We start from the raw sequence: 20265 nt of genomic DNA on the forward strand, positions 1-20265 counted from the left end.
ACGGCCATTTGCCCGTAGTGAAGGCACTGCTTTCTGCAAATGCAGACGTGAATGCCGGGGACAACGTCAGGAAAGACACTCCGCTAATTGTCGCTGTGGCGCAGAATTTCGAAGACGTAGCCGAATTTCTTGTGCAAAGCGGTGCTGTTGTAAATGCCAGAAATTCGGAGCGTTCGACACCACTACATTTCGCAGCAAAAAAGGGAAACGTCAACATAACAAAGCTGCTGATCCAGAATAAGGCCGCGATTAACGCAAAGAATGGAGAAGGCTCCACTGCGTTGCACTTGGCCATACAAAATAGACACACCGCAGTAAGTCAGTTTTTGATAAACAGTGGGGCTGATGTGAATGTGAGAGATAACGACGGATGGACGCCATTGCTTAGTGCAGCACAGAGCGAAAACTCAGCAGAAATCGCCACACTTTTGATTGCGAAAGGTGCCAGCGTGAATACGAGGGACAGGACTGGAACAACACCCTTACACCTTGCTGCACGTAACAATTTCACTGCTGTAGTAAACATCCTGATCGAAAGCAAAGCTGACGTTAATGTCACTAATAACCGAATGTGGACGCCACTGCATAGCGCCGCCTACGAGGGCCATCTGGATACCATAAAAATTCTTATCGCTAGGGGTGCAGAAGTTGATGTGAAGACCCACGAGCTAACTACGCCACTGCATTTCGCAGCAGACTACTGTAACGTAGAAGTCGTTAAATACCTTTTGGTAAAAGGAGCCGAAGTCAATGCAGTTGATCACAGGAAATGGACGCCACTTCACTTTGCAGCACATCAGGGTCCCATCCAAGTCCTTCTCAAAGAGTCGGGACTATCGAGTGCACAGATGCAGGCCTCTAAACTGAATACCATGAGAGCTCTCATCGAAAACGGAGCAGATATAAATGCAAGGGGACTCCATAATGAAACAGCTCTCCATGTTACTGTACAGTGTGACGAGCCCGTCATTGCAAGATGGCTGTTAGAAAATGGTGCACATTATGATGTGAAGACTGCCCCCTACTTAGGTAACATGACCGTCTCAGAGACTGCTGCGATGAAAAGGAACGAGAATATAAATGCCTTATTGCGTGCTACTGAAGCGCTATTTCAAGCTCTGAAAAAATCTAAGTGTGCTGAAATTGAAAAATGTATTCAGGAAGGGGCACCAGTCAACAGCAGCAGCGTGAAGTATGGAACACCGCTTATCCATGCATCTTGGAAAGGACATTTGGCCGTTGTTAATGTTTTGCTTAAAAATGGGGCTGATATTAATTTGAGCAACAGTAATGGCGTTACTCCACTACATTACGCAGCAAAATTTGGACATCATGAAATACTGTGCGCCTTATTGCAAAATGGTGCAGTATACAATGCAAGAACCAAAATAGGTAAAAAGACGCCACTACATTTCGCCGAAGAAGGAGGAAAAAAAGAAGTTGCAGAGACTCTAAAACTGATTGAATGTATGTTCATTCGAATAAGCGGGAACGATAACACAGTGATAAAAGAGTTAAACGAATTAAAAGTGATAAAATATGCAGAATTTCTTGCCATAAAAAACTGCAAGAATGAAAATAAAGAAACCTTGACAGAAATAGCTTCAAGAAATGGATATGAAGAACTTTGTGAATTGTTTTGTAATTTGTAATGGAGAAGAATATTTGTTTATTATTCATTTATATCAGTGAATATTCTGACAGAAGTAGTTCAAATTATGTGAACTGATATTCATTTTCTGTTATTTTGCACACTGTCAAAGTATATTTTAGTGTTTTTGTAATCACAATTTTGCCTGTTATTTCCATATGTATTTTATGTTCTCTCTCAGCTCACTGTTAGAAGAATGTGAAGATGCCATGATAAGTGTGTCAAATATTTCTTTTCAAACCACACAAGGCCAGAACAGCACATCAGCTATACAATTTGTTAACTGTGAGAAACGTGTTCAAGATGACATTTAATAATGAACGAAGTTTCGTTTTTAAGATGTATTTTAAAATAACAGAAAATTGTTCCCTTTATTGAAATAACTATATGGGATGCTGCTAAGATATATACTGCAGTTGATATTTGTAAACTATTTGGATTTATGATTCTCGTTTTATAATAACTGAATGAAGATTTCGGGCATTTCTACAGCAAATAAAAAATCAGAAATTTTAAATAAAAAGTAATGGTCTTTATGTAAGAAAAAATTTGGACTAAAATGTATGGTTACTTGAGTTACAGGATAGAAATATATAATTTGTATTTAGTCTATGCATATTTGTAAACTGTATAGGTCTAAGCTTTACTTGTGTTTATGAAATCTACTCAATTTTCTAGCAGCTTTTGTTGTATTTGCACCACATAAAGTGCTTTTATAATAAAATATGAAACCAACTGAGAACATCCAATTAATGTGCTTACACATATAGAACTTGTACAGTTTAAATAAACAGCTACTGGTAACACTAAAAATAGGTAAAATGCCCATAACTGTATGATTTGGAATCATTACTGAGGCACAAATAACAGCAGTAATGATTAAAAGTGAAAATGGAAAAAGTGGCATAATGGATACAAATGGGAACATAATCAAAGCATACCTCAATATTTCTCATTTTTTATTTATGTACAGCTATAACATGCTGACTGCTGCATGCTTAGTGATGGATGTTTCATTGCCAGGTCAGGCACATGGCATTAGGCATGAGGCTCTACTGTGGCCTCCAAAGCCACATGACATCAGACATATTGTTCTGCTGTGCCGGCTGTGGCCACACAGCAGTCAATGTGTCAAATAAGAGAGTAAATGCCTAAAAGTTTCTATTATTACTCTTTCTTAATTGTGATACCAGTTTGTAGAAACCATCAGATGATGAGAATTAGTTAAAATTAATATGTAGGTGAACACATCGAGGGGTGGTACAGAGTATGGTGGGCTTAAAACCTTTTGAGTAGCCAGCTATGTTTGTTCATTATAACTTGGTTTTATTATCTATCTGTACATGAAAGAATTATGCAAATGTGGTTTGATGTAGTGTGTGAACATTGACTACTTCTGGTAGCTCCCAGTACAGACTACCAAATTTTCTCTCTCTCTTCCTCTTTGCCTCTCTCTCTCTTTCTCTTTCTCTTCTTCTTTTACACAAACTAAATTTAACATAGTTAAAGTAGGAGAAAATACACTATTATGGAAAAAGTGGAATAACTGTTTCCTCAAGTGTATTAACTAACCGGTCTTTAACTCCTATTGTTAGTTCACACTTAAAAAAAAAGATTTATAGTTATCAATACATGTACCTATAAAAGCCTGTTCAAGTGATCACTGCTACTTGTCATGCAGCCAATAACGTTGAATACCTGATCACAAGATTTGGAACTCACCTCAAATTTTGACAAAGGCATACAGTTTACATGGAAATTAACAATGTATCTTCCATTGTGATTCTGTAAATTGCAGCTGATCATATCATCATTCAGGAAATGTACTCGAAAGTGAGTCTCTAAAGATACATAGTTAACAAATTGAAACAATACTATCACTATTTGGTGTTGCTGAATACAAACATTATTTACTTCACCTATATTGCCCCTGAATTTAATTATTTGTTTTTGTTCTATGACATCTCATACAGATATAGGACACATCAACAGAAAATAGAGGGGGTTTAGTTAGTTTCATGTTCCACAGATCACTTGCACAATAAATTGTAGTGGGGTTGAACAAGTAATATCACATTCATTTCAGAAATTAATTTGTAAATATGGCTCCATTCATGTGTTTTTTAAATATGCAAATGTGAGTTAGTAATTCCTACTCACCACCATTTACACATAAAAATAATAGAAATTCATCTACAGAATAGAAGGAATTGTCAAGGAGAAACTTACAGTGTGTTTTCAAATTTTCTCCACTGTCTGTCAGATATTTTGCATCACTGGGCATCATATTCATATCAGAAATTAATTTGTAAATATGGCTCCATTCATGTATTTTTTTAAATATACAAATGTGAGTTAGTAATTCCTACGCACCACCATTTACACATAAAAATAATAGAAATTCATCTACAGAATAGAAGGAATTGTCAATCAGAAACTTCTAGTGTGTTTTCAAATTTTGCTCCACTGTCTGTCAGATATTTTGCATCACTGGGCAAATGATCAAACATTTTAGTTACAGTATTTAGCACCCCTTTCTGTGCTAAAGACACCCTGAATGTGGAGTAATGTATTTCACTTATCTCTTCGCATATTGTTATTATATCCATTATTTTTCCTTTTGAACTGCAGTGGATTATTTACAACAATTTCGTAAGGGAAAAGATATACTGTAAAGTGTTAGTGAAAATGCCCAACTTCTTACACAGATGTCAACAAGATGATCTTGGGTGAGCACCACATATTACTATTACACCATGGTTTTTAGCAACGTACATTCCCTTTCCTAAAGATGAGTTTCCCAAAACATTATTCCTTTTGACACTATTAAATGAAAATATCTAAATTACTGATTTCTCTCCCCTCAAGATTTCCAATGACACTAAGAGCTTATATGGCTGAGCTAAGTTGCTTTAAGAGTTTCAAAATGCACATTTTCCAATTTAAATTCTTGTTGATATGGACACCTCAAACTTGAGAGTGAGACAATTTGCAGAAAACCAGACAGCGATACTTTAAAGAAAATCATCTACAGTTTCTTCTGTTGCTGTATGTATGCTTGGATTGATTGCAATAATAATGTTATCTGAAAAAAGAACTAGTTCTGCTTGTTGTATGGAAGATTGCTTACATGTTTGATGAACAATTGCTGACCTATGTTTGTATCTTAAGGAACTCCATATGTGATTTATCTTCAGTCAGAAGAATCTCCCCTGATTACTTTGGCTAAATTACTAAGTTCAATTTCCTGCATTTTTTATTAGATATTGCATCATCCATTCGTTGGCTATATCATCGACTCTGTAAGTCCTCAGTTTACCTAAGAGAATACTGTGTTTTATATACTCATACGCCTTGGATTGGTCGCACAAAATATCAACTGCCAACTCTTCTTAGCCGCAAACTGCGATTTACTCAGGATATTATTGTTGCTCAGTTGGGATACTATTCTAGAATACACCACCCTCTCAAAAATTTTGGGAAATGATGTCAGTAGTGAAACAGGATGATACTTAATTACATCTTTACTATCACCTTTCTTATAGAGGGGTTGAACAACACCATATTTCAATCACTCTGGACAAAATGCCTTGAGTTAGTGCTGTATTGCGTATTTCAGTTAAGGTAGGGCTTGTTATACAGGAACATGTTTTTTGTACTCTGTTGGAAACACCATCAAATCCAGATGAACCTTTTTTTTTTTTTTTTTTTTTTTGAGAGAATATATAATTTCTTAATTTTAGAAGGAGAAGCTGGTCATACATTCTTATGATGGAATTTTATGAGAGTTGCTTTTTCTACATACTGCTATGATTTTTTTCTTGAACTGTTGTCCCTATACTTTGTACTGTACAATATTTAAGAAATGATTACTAAACGTATCTGCTACATGTGACACATTGTTTATAGCCCTTCCATTTAATTTAATAGAGATGTTAGCTTGTTCTGTAGCCAATTGTCCTGTCTCTCATTTCACCACTTTCCATATAGTCTACGTTTGCTGTCGGAATTTCTGATATATGACGTAAAGTGCATGTTCCTTGAGTTTTTAACAACTTTTCTAAGTAATTTTGAGTAGCGTGCAACTGCTGCAGGATCTTTACTTGTTCTTGCCAACAGATACTTTCCCTATTCCTTTTACAAGATATTTTAGTCCCTCTAGTGAACCATGGTTTTTTACGTGGCAGTTTGCTGTCCTTTCTGATCAGGTTATATAAATGCATATATATATATATTGCCATTATAACGAACAACAGCAACTGTAATCCAACCATTGCCAGCTTGATGTGTATCTAATTGGGTAAGTGTAAAATTAATAATGCACCCACAAAACACAGATGGTCCTTGCAAAAGAACTTGTGCTCCTTTGTTAGCAACTTTGACCTCAAGATCTTCTAAGGCCTTATAAACAGTTAGACGCGAACGTCTATATCTGCTGCAGGATCTTTACTTGTTCTTGCCAACAGATACTTTCCCTATTCCTTTTACAAGATATTTTAGTCCCTCTAGTGAACCATGGTTTTTTACGTGGCAGTTTGCTGTCCTTTCTGATCAGGTTATGTGGAAAACTATTTCCACATAATGATATGAATTTATGATGGGATGGAACAAATTTTACTTCGGCATTTGGTTCATTATAGATTTCATCTTTGATCATCTCCTGCAAACCACTCTTAAAACATTTGTTCCTGCGTCATTAATTATTCTATCTGATTTCCAATGACGAATTTCCGTCTGTAAGAGCATTTGTTAGTGGGTAAACAGTTATTTTGTTGCTTCGGGCTTCATTATTAGAACGTTATCTACACTGCTTCCATAAGTCTATCCGCAACGGCAAACTCCGCGTGTCTCGCATTGCGGGGCGCATAAGGTTAACATCACATTCATGTCGCTGTATAAGATAGGGGCAGGGATTCACTGTCAGTGGCTGCAGTAATGTTGGGAGGCGCGATTCTACATTATTACAAGTAAAACAATGAAATGAATTACTTATATTAAATACAATTAAATACACTGTACTCAGCAGTATCACAAAAGCTGCTGCAAACGTTTACCTCTTTCTTGTCTCATCCGTTTTCTTATACACAAATGTTTTAACCACACCTCGAAGGAAATAATTGGGCGGAGACCGATTCAGTGAGCGTAGGGGTCAAATACCTTTCGTAATTACTCGGTCTCCAAAGATTTAATATAAAAGTCGTAAGGACTGGTGTACCGTATGAGCAGTAGCGTTGTCTTGTTAGAAAATGAATGACTGATCTCATTTTCATTCAGCAGGGCAATAAATGGCTAAATTACGTGGAACAATAGACATCGGAAGTGATGGTAGTATCGAAAAAGATCGGTCCTATAATTCCTCTTCGCGCCATGGCAACCCACATTCCGATTTTCTCTGTGTGCAATGGCGTTTCTCTTAAGGTATGTGGATTTTCTGATGAGCAAATTCGTGAATTTTGTGAGTTAATGAAACCAAACTTCATCAGTGAAAAGGGTTCGATCTAAAATACCAATTCCATTTTGGTTAATGTGCGCAACAGGTAGACAGAAAATATGATCCTTATTGTTTCTTTCTGGCGATATACCGTACTCGGGTTGGGCGTAAGGGCGGGATGTTGGTTGCTTATGTACCTCAGTGTTCCTCTCCTTTACTAAGCTTGAACGGTCTCCAGTTGAGGACCGCTGGCTGGGATGCACCCAGCCACAACAGGCTAACCTACAGTTCACAAGACTTTGTGCAAACATAACCATTTTGACGTTCCACGCAGTTATCGATGATCGCAGGAACTACTATCGACTTTCGTTAGCATTCATGCTGGGCGCTTGGGAAACACCATATTATAATTTCGTATCGTAACTTGCGCGTTATGAGAGCATACCGTCTCAAGCAATCGCACATAAAAATTTGTAAAAAGCGCTTCATTCTCAGTGCGATTTGTTATGCTTGAACATCGAATAATGACGTATCGGCTGTGAAAGCCTTGATTAGGTGTGATTTGCAGTACAAAGGCAGGCATTGTGGTGTAGTGGTTGTAAGCGTTTAGTTTCAAACTGCACTTTAGCTATGAAGGTGGTTCGTCTTTTTTTCCGCCTTCACGGTTCTGGGACGTCGTTAGTAAGCTAACAGAAGTATGAAAGTTTCTTCTGTAATAATCTGTGTTGTGTGCAAAGTGAGCCCCGCCTCTCTCTCTCTCTCTCTCTCTCTCTCTCTCTCACTCTCTCTCTCTCTCTCTTTCTCATTTCTGAGTTGTCATTGTCAATTTACAGATTAATCATGAAACATGCAAATGCAAATAAATATCCACATCTGGTAAAGCGAACTACCATTCATAATAAAAAGCACCGAAAAACTAATACTTACTTCAGAATTAAAAGATAACTTAGTCTCAGCCATCTGTAAAGTGTATAAAAGACAATTTACGAGTTTCTTTTACTACACTTCTTTTCCAAACAGAAGTCTTCAATTAAAGTACACCTTTAACCACCAATACTAATGCTTTTCGTCATTTTATCACAACAAATTTTACTAACGGCAATGCGTTTTCGAGAGATCCTCAGTGTGTTGGTTTATTGAAACAGCATTTATTCATTGGACACAAGATAAATGAGCTTCTACTTTAATTCGTTTGCTGGGATGGCTCCCCACCTTTTCCAATTACAGACCAATTCATGAAACTAGTTTTGAGTTTCTAAAAATAAGCGTATATTGTTCAGATACCTTGACGAACACTGTTGAATATATATATTACTGGATTCAATGCTGGCTAGTTTCGGGTTTTTATTTGCTTGTAAAACAGTAAGTCGTCTCACTTTCAGGGTTGATGAAGGCGTATTAGGAAAAATGGTTAGTACAACTTGTTCAGTAAGTTTCGGAGTTAAATCTTGTCAAACTTTTAACTTCTCCCTTATCCACAGACCAGTCCACGTGAAAGTAGAACTTTAAACATTTATAAAAGATATAACTTCGTGGTTCACTTACTCCGCAGTAAAGAAAAAGCGTAACTCCAATTCTCTCTACGTGAAGTGAATGTTGTCGTTCTGAACATTATGTTCGCCTCGCGTGTTATGAATCAAACGATCGTGCAAGTCTGTAGACAGCTCTTTTCGTCTTCGATACATCGTGAGTCATGTGAAGTGTGCGTCACCCGCTACAGCAACGCTCTTTCCGCACAAAACTCTTGCAGTCGGCGGTAACACTTCACTTATCTCTCTGGCAAGCACCGGTGCTGATACTAGACCCGCACGATTAAAGTGGTTCATTCTGAATTCAATAAGAAAACCGATTACGAAATCCCTCGACATTTGTCCTACATCTGCATGTATTCTTCTGCCTCAGAGGCGACCAAGCTCCTCTTGACGATGTCAGACTTGCACCTGTGGCTCCCAGATGATAACGGTATCTCCAGAGACGTCACTTTCGAGTTTTAACTCAGTGATTAGAGGGTATCCCACGCACTCTTGGCACACATTAATCCAGCCACCTCCTTTATTAGACACATTGTCGGACTGACCGGTAACGAGAATGTTAATGATGACTCTATTTAAGTACATGTTGATTGATATTACGCTGCTTGATGTTTCAACGTACAGCATTGTGATCAACACACCTTTTAAAATTGTGATCTGCTGCTGTTCATCTAAAGTTACAATAACAAAAGACTAACGTTCTATTTTTAAGACATGGGAAGCGTCAGCATAGCTTTTCAAATAAGAAACAAGTAATTCCCGATCTCCGTCTAGATAATACAATGGCAGCTGAACAGAGACAAAACTTTTTTTTTTCTTACAGTCTACTGTTTGCTGAATCCTTGTCCAGGGTTGAGGTGTAAAGTTATTCAGAAACTCCCATCCATCATGAAGCTAGAAATTGGAAATCCCTACAATGAATTAAAAACTTACCCCATTAACCTCCCCTGTCCAAGCTACGTGGTTAGATAGAATAATGGGAAAAAAGTTTTGTTAGCCAGTAGGTAGTATACAGGCTGTTGCTAACACAGTAGCTTCTGCAATTTGCTTATCATTTGCTAACGAATACCTTGACTGGTTACATATCTCTGAAGGATATCTTTGTTGATGGTATCTGTAGAACACGATGAGTGGAGTAATGAATGGTGCAACAATGAAACATTGTTTAACGACAGTACTGCTTGCCTTTGTTTTAAGAGCAATGGTTTGTCACTATGTGCCTGAATGTATGTATTATTCAATTTAACTTAGTCTGCTGCGACTCAGTTGCTCTGTTTCGTTGCTTAGTACCATGGCTGCCAACTATGTCCTGTCTTAACTGATGAATTTTTGTCGGTCGGCCAGAGAGCGCTTAAATTAAGCTCTGTTCACTGCTTTTCCTTTGAAACAACAAGTTTACTGTTACTAGTCACCACAGCACCAATATATTATTCACTGCAGAAGAAGAGGCACTACTCTGTAAATGTTTAAAACACAATGTTGAAGATCCACTGGACCAAAAGAACCGAGAGAGGCTCGTCACTACTGTCACTCAGATTTAACCATCGCCTTAAAGAAGCAAAATGACAGAACAGCAACCTGCCACAAAATTAACGGAATTATTGAGAAGGGAATTGCAAAACCATTCCTAGCATACAAGAAAGGAGAAAAAGCCCTTACATGTACCATTAAAATAAATTAAACATGAATAATTCAATAATTGTAAGAGCTGACAAAGGTAATACAATTGTTGTAATAAACACAGCAACATACATATAAAAAAAAACTTTAGACTTCTTCCAAACCAAGAACAAAACAGAAATGCATAATGATCCAACAGACAGAATACAAAAAGAGCTTAAACACATTTCTGAACAGTGACTGGTAATAGTAAACTTGTTTCATTTAATGCCAATAACAGTCACGGTAAAGCACAACCTAAAATGTACGCATTTAAAGCTTTTACTTTGGAGAAAATATTGAAATGACTCTCACCATTGCATAGTGTTTCCTGTTTGTATTTTACGGGCTATCGCCTTATAATACTGGCTGACCCTTCGTGAGCGTAACTGGAGCGTGGGAGAGAAGAGGGCGTGTTTCTACCTCCGGGGTCCGCAAGGTGTCATGACAACTAGCAAGCGGTTAATCCGACATATTTTTGGGCAAGAGGGCTTGCGTTCATTTGTGACACACTCTTAGTTTCATATTATTGTGGTCGCAACCCTACCTCAGAACAAAGGAAAGCGGAACCCCCCCCCCCCCCCCCCACCTTAGAGAAAGGACGGCATTGCATCAAGATAGAGGACGTGAGCAGTGTTCTTGTTGGATTTGATACGAGTAGCGATGAAGATAGCGTGAAGTCATCCTCAAAGAAAAAAAATAAAAACATATGCGCTTATCGTTCATGTTGAGAAGAAACGTTTTACTGGACTCACCCTGTGAAAGGTAATGGTTTAAAAACCTTCTGTTCTGTTTGCAAATGCGAATTTAGTGTGGCTCATAGTGGCAATACCGACTGTTCTCAGCAAGCAAAAACTACAGGTAAGCCGTAAGTTAATTTCGTAATACTATTTTTTTATTTTATTTGGTGCAAATTAAAATTACGTAGATATGAATTTAATTTAGGAATCAATATTTTTAATATCATTTGGTCATACAAACAAGGAGAAGACCTCAAAGGACTCTGCCAAGATTTCAATTGCTAAAAGCACAACTGAAATTATAACTGTAGAGAGTTCTTTACAAATGTAAAATTGGTAGAATCTTTGCCAAAATAATCAAAGATTATACATAAATATAAAAATAGTGTAAAATAAAGTATGCATGCACTTTTTAAATATATTCCTGCTGTTCTTTCCAGAAATGTTTGTTTTGTAGGCATCGTCCGCGAGCCCTTATTTTCTCTGTAAAAAGTTAGTAACCTCTCATGCTTCTCTAATACGCGACTTGTTTGCTGTATACGTATTGTTATACTTACAATTAGCAGTCAATTAGAGACTCAACTCGTGAAAATAACGTATTAGATCCTCTGGTTACCAACATGCCCGAACTTTTCGACTCACTGTAGAACAGGCGATCACGGATCATAAGTCCTTTACAGTATCACTGAATACGGGTGTAAATAGAAACATAAAAAAAAATAGGAAGAGCGACATGAAACATTTCTGGTTATCTGAGCAGCCAACACGATAATTTCATCTCTGGCACTGATAACGTTAAGCATGAGTGGATAAAGAATATCGTAAATGCGCTTTTGACAGGCATATGCTGATCAAAATTATGAAGGCTTGGAAATCCTCACAGAATCTGCAATAAAATTTTAATCTTCAAAATTTGATACGAACCGTTACACAAAAGCCCCACTGCAGACTACTATGCGTTACCTCATGATTCAAAATACGAGCGTACAAAATATCAGACCAGCTATGTGGTTAAATTACAAAACTCTCATATGCTATGTGTAATCATTAATTCTCTGGTGTGTAATAAATTTTGTGTGTAGTTTACAAAATTAGGTCATCCATATCACACACCGGCAAGAGCAGTGACACAACTCAAAAATGCAATACTAGAGGAGCACCTGCTGCAATAGTATATAGTATAAATATTCCTTACATTTCAAGTAAGTGCCTGATTTTCGCAGTAAATCACATTGTATTCTATACAGTATGAATAAGGAAGTGTAGTTCTGCTCTCGGTGAATATTAAAAATCATTGGACTTGAACAGAACACAACTCTTCGTTAAAATACGTGTCTTCGGTTATATAAACCAATATTATCAAAAATAAATGCGAGAACATTTGTATAATAGGCTAATTTACTGGCAATTAGCATCTCCTTCTCTTGATATGGTTGCGGAATAAAATAGTTGAGCAAATCACAGGTCATTTTATTCCACAAACATATCAAGTGAAGAAGGCATGCTAATTGACAGTAAATTAGCCCTCCGCCACACACCGTCAGGTGGCTTGCGGAGTATGGATGTAGATGTAGACAAACGTTCTTGCTTTTACTTTGAACGAAATTGGTTTATATAACTTAAGATACATATTTTGACGATGACTTGTGTTCTACTGAAGTCTAATGACTTGTATTACTTGTAACACTTGATAATGGCCTAAGGCCGAAATCTAGATTGTGGAATAAAACCTCTTGTACACTCAAATGGTGGTTATATCTTTCAAAAAGTTTATATGATTGTGGCTCCACACACAAATAAAATCATTAACTTTTTTTGATATAATTTCTCATGTTACAGTTTTGCCTCTTTCGAAATCCAAGTAATATATTTTTTCACTCACTGACATTAGAACCTACATAGGCAAAATTAGCACTTACGTTACAATAAAGAACGAAAAACGGGTAGAAATTGTTACATTAGAAAAGAACAAAACGCAAAATTATTATTTATGATAATTAATATAGTTTAATAAGAAACATAAATTAGGTACATTGTAAGAAACACAGTTTACGAAAACATAGAATCAGAAGTGGGCCTGTAAAGTGTAGGAATAAATTCGCGTAGAAAAGGGATCAACATGAGCTTTCTTTATAGCAGAAATTTCCATTCTTTCTCGCACGCTGCAACGCACTGCATTGCAGAGATGTTTCGTTGTTTGCGCTTGGTATTGTTGTGCTTATTCTTTTTGCTCCTACGTGTTTTCACAAAAGGGATGCCTGGGTCACTCTTCTGCACTTTGAGTACTTATATGTCACGTTGTACATATCATTTATGCTCCCACTTGTCATTCCCGCACAGGTAGAACAAAGATTTATTTATTATCGTCATTTTACCCCACGAGGCATCTGTATCTTCGATTATTAGGATCTCTGTGTTTATACTGTGTCTAGATGTCGTCAGTATTACGAGATTTCGTACTATTTGCAACACATGTAATCGTCAAAACAATGTCTGTTTTTACAGACATGCTTGCATATCTGCAGGACAATGTAATGTAAGACACAGATACTGGAATAACAAAGACATTGTAATAATAAATGCATTCCATTTAGATTATACACGAAAAGTGTGACAACTTCAAATGTGCCGCTCTTCTTGAATAACGCATGCACAATTGACGGTAGCAACGTTGCCGTGGCGAATCATGAAGTGGCGTACTATAAAACTGACACAGTTGCCCTCAAGTGGACGATTTGCGGGATAAAGATGGTCGTTTTGCGTGCACGTTGGGGGACTTCATACGTAGTTTTTAATGACACAAACTAAAAATTGCCATTTTTCGACTTATGTCACTTCTTGCAAGTGTGCAATATAAAAAAATAGGAGTTTTAGAATCTTGCCGTCTCACCTAGATACATTTTTGCAGACATACATGATTGAAACAGTCATATGCACTAATTATACAGATGCAGAACACTCTAAAAAGAGAATGGCAATTAAACTCGTTTTATGAATTCCTTTATAAGCTTGATGTATTTCTTCAAAGTACCCAAGCAAATCATTTCGACGATGGTACATCAAGTGTGCAGAGCTCTTCATGATACACTGAACTATAAAACTGAAGGATTAAGAGGTGATTGGTGGGCCGTTGGTTCAGAATTGTCCTGAACAGGATTTTAACTCAGGAGTGCGTTTCTGTATCATCTTTTTCCCCGTTTTTTACGTGGTCTTCATTATGGCTCCATTTCCACAAGTCCGTTTGTTCTCGGCACAAATCCATCAAGCTTTCTATTTTCTGATGGTTTCTCTCGAAACCCGTTTTGAGATAGAATGCAAATTAATTTACACATATACTGTCTATAAACTACCGTCACTTAGTAGACCGGTGGCGAGAAACCCGGCCAAAAGGAACGCGTACGAACGAGCCGTTTCCTTTGATGTACCGACACAGCCGAACTTGTTCGGTGTTGCGTGGGCAGAGCGGCGCGGTGTGCAGCCCATGCCGGCTGCGCCGCGATCAGCGACACGTCCTTTGTGGACGCCGCTTGGCATGAAGCGTTCAGAAATTCGAAAGTAAAATTTCATCTACCGACTTCACGGAAAATCCTCAGCTATGTTCTCTCTTTCCCTCTTAAACAGGCCTCCCACACACACAAATTCATGCCAGTACACATTCAGAGATTCTCCTATCGAGAAGGAGTTGTGAAGGATATATAATTTCAGTTTGTGTTTAAAAATTAATTTCATTATCCATTAAATTCTTTATATCAGTGGGCAGGTGGTCAAAGTTTTCTGTGGCTGTGCCCTACTAAGGCTGAACGATGGATAGTAAAATCATTTATCCGTCAAGTTTTATATTTACGAATAGTACTATTGTTTTCAAACTGTGACAGATTGTTGAAAATCAGCTTGATGGGGGACTAAATCTACTATGAGCCTGTTATGAGTGTTTGCTCAAGAATTGTCTACAAGAAGGCAGCAAAATGGTCATACAATCTCAACATGACTCACGAACAAATGGTAACATGAGTTGATTTTGATGCTTGTTTACGCACGCTCGATAATCTCAGTCCACGAAGGATACGGTGACCAATGTGCAGTGAACAATTTTCGTCCAGATCGCTGGGCGAGTCCATTCGTTTGTCCGGAAGGGGAGGCCGTCATTGTTTGCCGGCTTTCGGCCGGTCGGCGGTGATAGAATCCAGGCACACACCCTGCTATCTTTCTCAATCTATTTTACAGAAACTATTCGATAAAAAAATTCATTTTTGCATTACTTATAGCTTTGTATGTCAGATTCTTGTTGACGTGCCCATCATTTAGTTAGTGGTCGTAGTTATTGGAATACTGCACGAAATTCGAAAAAGTTTGTAATGAAAGAGAGGGATCGCTAAGATTTTGCGTTTGGTGGACGTTAATAATATGTTACTGCGTATGAAATTTAGCTAACATACTGAATTTTTCTGTAGACTTGCGCGGAGGTCTCTGTCTCCAGTTTCGAGAACATTGATCTGCTCACTCATTTATGATTGCCCGCGTCAGCGACAAAGTCAGATTGAAATATTCACAACATTCCTTATATTTCATAAACTGTTTGAGATATCGAAACGAGATTTTGGCAGATGACAGCACGCGGAGAGTATTTTCCAGACGGTTATTATGTAAAACTTCATCATCTAACGTGTTATTCCACTAACTACAGACTTTTTCGATGAAGGACTGTAATTTTATGGGCTATCGATAGCTGGTGAAGCGAGAAATGCTTTGGGTTTTGGAACAATATGAGTGAAGACTTACACGTTTATTTTTGTACTGAGTATGTGCGTTTTCATAAACTATTGACTTCAACTTTTCCTCATGTAATAAAACTTGTAAAATTTGCTTCAGATTTTCTCGCAATTGTATTTGCACATTATGTTCGTGACGTGGCACTATGTAAACTCCACTTTTTTGACAGAAGAAGCAAATTTTGATATGGCAACAAGAGGAATGTGGGTTTTACTCAACATTCGCCACTCATGGCGCCGCTTCTCTGTTAAGTTAATAAGCCAGGCGAAAATAAATCACTGTTTTTGTCGTATTTTCAGCAGAATCCTTATTAGATATGGAATTCTCGTAAGATACTAAAAAAACAGAGGTGACAATGGGCGTTTTTGAAACGTCACCTTACAAGTGTGGGCGACGCTTACGGTGCCTGCCCGCAAACCCCGCCACTACTGCTCCCCCCACGCGAGCCCTGCCGACTGCGTATCTACTGACCATGTTATTCTGCGTGTACGCTATCCAAATTTCGGAGATGTTTTACCAAACTAGAAAGACTATTTTGAAACCAGCCACGACAGTAACAAGCTGTACAAAATTTATTTTGTCACAACCCTCCCTACAATCTGGAAGCAGTGCTTGCTTTTACAATGATTTTGTACTATGGTAACGTGGCACATGACCAACCAGCTTGGTAACACGCATAACAAAAGTCACAACAAGCCACTGTTCTACCATCTATCATGTAATCTGGGAACAGTAATGAAATTTTCACAAGTTTCATGTTCCACAACATTAAACATAAACAATTAATTATTCAGATCAGAAACGCTGTGCAAAGAATCTTATTACTAAATGATTCCGCAGTTGTATCAAATCTAAATCAAATGATTCTGCAGTCATATCAAATCTAAATCATGACTGTAAGAAAAGAAAGAAATTATAGATGGTATCAGCTGGACTCTCACTTGCATTACGGCAACTTGGTCGTGTTACAGGTAATGGACAAGTAAAACAACAATCAAACGATACGCCACGTTACATTCAGAGCTGCAGCGGAAAGTGTTATCAATCTATGCTAGTAACAAATAAACAACATTAGAAGGGCACAATATGACACATAATAAAAAAATGACTCTGAGCACTATGGGACTTAACATCTGTGGTCATCAGTCCCCTAGAACTTAGAACTACTTAAACCTAACTAACCTAAGGACAGCACACAACACCCAGTCATCACGAGGCAGAGAAAATCCCTGACCCCGTCGGGAATCGAACCCGGGAACCCTGACACATAATAAGTTTTAACCGGAATCATCCTGGGGGCAACACTTTGTCACGAGTTAGTTAAAAGAACCATAATGAACCGCGTAGTAATCAGATAGATCCTACATTTTTGTTATGGTACAACGTAAACATGGTTATTCATGAGGAGTTAACAGAAGAAAACATGAAACGTCGAACCCAAAGAATGAAGTGATACGGGCTGGACACAAGCTATCGTGGGCAGTCTACCAACCACAACTGTTATAGGTATGGGAGCAGCAATATACGCTGTATCATGCGATTTACATAAGAGACTGAGGGAACTAGGCTCTATTCTGTTTTCTCCTGTGCACAGATGCCGAATCATGAGTGACGTTGGCGTTAAGTCGCACTGGGTAGGGATGCAGATTTTTGTGGCAGTTATATTACAATGATAGAGCTATGGAACGCCTGTTCCTAGTAACTGATCATTTAGTTACTGACTGTCCGATAGGTCTAGATTTTCTGGGAGAGAAAGAAGCAATAATTGATTTCTCCGTAGGAAAATACTTCTTGCTGCACAATAGCGACAAAATTGACGTAATTCTGTACAGACAAAAGTTAAATCATGTCAAACACCGCCAGAGCTATGGAACACACTATGATAGTCATAACGTTAGGCACCCTGTAACAAAAGACGAAATCTCAGACTTAAAGGAACTCGTAGGCAACAAAGTGATTGACTCTACAGTAATTACAAAAGAACAACAAGGTAAGTTATATGATCTACTATTACACTATTTACAGGTATCTACACGAAAACCAAATGTTATTAAAACCTATGTTTACAAATGGAAGTTCCTCCCCATGACGTATTTTGGCCGGCCTCTGTGGCCGAGCGGTTCTAGGCGCTTCAGTCCGGAACCGCGCTGCTGCTACGGTCGCAGGTTCGAATCCTGCCTTGGGCATGGATGTGTGTGCTGTCCTTAGGTTTAAGTAGTTCTAAGTATAGGGAACTGATGACCTCAGATGTTAAGTCCTATAATGCTCAGAGCCATTTGAACCATTTTGATGTATTTTGCCACAACAAATATATGATTCCCCCCCCCCCCCCCAGTTGAAGTGAGCAGTAGTGACAGATGAGAGCAAGCAAATGCTAGACAGGAACATAACCGAACCATCTATATCACCAAACTGTAGTAGACTGTTAGCGGTAACGAAGCCCAATGGAAGTATTAATCTTGTGTTAGACGCAAAAGCCATAAGTAAAATATGTATTTGTACCTCTATGCACAAGACCTGGAAACCTTGATGAGCAATTACAAAAATTCCACTGCGTCAAATACATTACGAGTACTGATTTGAAAAGTTCATACTGGCAGGTTAAACTAACACGAGTATTTATAAAGTATACGGCTTTTATCTTTGGCAAGAGTCATCAGTTTTGTGTGCTACCTTTCGGTCTGACTCAGAGTTGAAATATTAAACGTTTTGGCTGGTTTTGTTGTCTAGGGCCTGGGATACGTAGTTGCCGCATTACAAGCCAAATACTGCTGAGCCTACAGTATACAATATGAATATACACATGAATCGATTGGTCGAAGGTTCCTGTCACTCGACAATTGCGAATGTAACGTAGAAATACATAAATGAAAGATTGCAGTTAAATAAAATCTGCAGGTACTATCTTAACGACTTTAAATGATGATTACGACAGTAGAAGTAGTTTTGAAAATGCGGTATATTTCTGCAAAATTCTTATTGGTATCGATGGCCCAGCAATTAAATAAAATATAAGTTGAATAACAGGGAAACAATAGATTCCTACTGCACGTAATTGGTCATGAACAACAACATAACTCGTGAGATATTCACTTCTAAACGCACACTACTCTTCACTGTAGAAGCCACGGATATCTCACAAGTGCACAAGTCGGCACTCTGAAGTATTTTTATCCGCCGCGACCACGCGCAAACCGCTCCACACTCTCTAAGTCTCTCCCCGTGACCCTGGCGACCCTCCGTCCGTCCGCCACGCCGTCGCACCCCTCGCGCTGCACCCTTCCCTAGCCATCGTGTCCTCCCCGGAAACGATGCTCTTCTCCCCCTTCCATCCAGTCTCCCCATTCACGAGCGCTGTGATTAGCTAGAGCGCTCCCTCCATGTATCCAAGCCAACGCATACTCACAAACGTATTGAAACACATACGAAATGCTGGATTTACATTTAAACAATTTGAAATTAAATAAATATTCCTACGGCTGGACCATAAACACGCTCTAACATACATTATTAAATACATAAACAAATTAAATAAACATATATCAAAGGACTAGCAAGCAATAGTAGGCCAGTAGCCTAATGTCTCTGTGCTTTGTGAAACACAGTAAATATTTGACCAGTTTCTTCATGAATAGTATATATCGGATATAAACAAAGACATAGACGAATAAATATATTTGTAAGCATGCTGCTACCGTTTTTTCGTGTAACTGTGGAGTACTTTGGCCTGACGCGATCGATAGTAATCGGCTACTTTGACCTCCAATAACTCATGTACTATTCAAGTTAAAAGCCTGTAATTTATACCAATTTAGGTTTACACTAATAGCTTTCTAAAGACACGTCGTTCGAGAAAATCGGATGAAGCGTTTAGATTTCGGAAATTCGTTGCTGGGTGTTACTTGTATAATTTACAGTCGGATAATAAGCTTTAAACTTATATAAAGATATTCAAAATCTGATTACACCATCAGAATCTTCGTGCAAATAATGGTAATGTACATGTTTCTTTTTGACGTATCATCATTCATCTGGCTACTATTAATTTCTATATGAACTGTGAAATATCTGCTATTATGGTTTCACAAAGTCCGCGCCATCTTTGGCACTTCCGGCGTCGGCATCTCCTTCATCGACACAAAGCACCATCCTCGTCACAGCGTCAACATGGAATTCCCAGCCACGCGATCGGGCTGGACCCTTCTTGCTACGGCCAACGTCCGGCACGACGTGGGGGTGACCCGCGCCCGCCGACCGGTCCGTGCGGCCACACCAACTCCGAACTTAACAACATTTTCAGGGCGCCGCAATTCGCCCGTTACCTCACACTCTGAAGTATTCCTCACTGCTTCAGACACAGTCTAGGTCCAAGAACTATTAGAAAGTGCAACACTTTATGTTGAGACATTCTCATAGCAACATATACTTGAGAAAAACACCTACACATTCTAGAAGGAATACTAGAAAAGTTTCATAAGCGGG

At 38.3% G+C, this 20265-nt stretch overlaps 1 protein-coding gene across 1 annotated transcript in view; it reads left to right on the forward strand.

Annotated features, from left to right (window-relative positions):
- The first annotated feature begins 872 nt into the window (after positions 1–872).
- LOC126153521 (putative ankyrin repeat protein RF_0381) overlaps positions 873–20265 on the forward strand; it is a 155121-nt gene continuing 135728 nt past the window's right edge. The window contains exon 1 of the mRNA XM_049916077.1: positions 873–1029. Within this exon, the coding sequence (XP_049772034.1) occupies positions 873–1029 (157 nt within the window). The remainder of the gene's footprint in view (positions 1030–20265) is intronic.

Source organism: Schistocerca cancellata, chromosome 2, assembly GCF_023864275.1.
Source record: "Schistocerca cancellata isolate TAMUIC-IGC-003103 chromosome 2, iqSchCanc2.1, whole genome shotgun sequence".
In the NCBI taxonomy this organism is placed as follows: domain Eukaryota; kingdom Metazoa; phylum Arthropoda; class Insecta; order Orthoptera; family Acrididae; genus Schistocerca; species Schistocerca cancellata.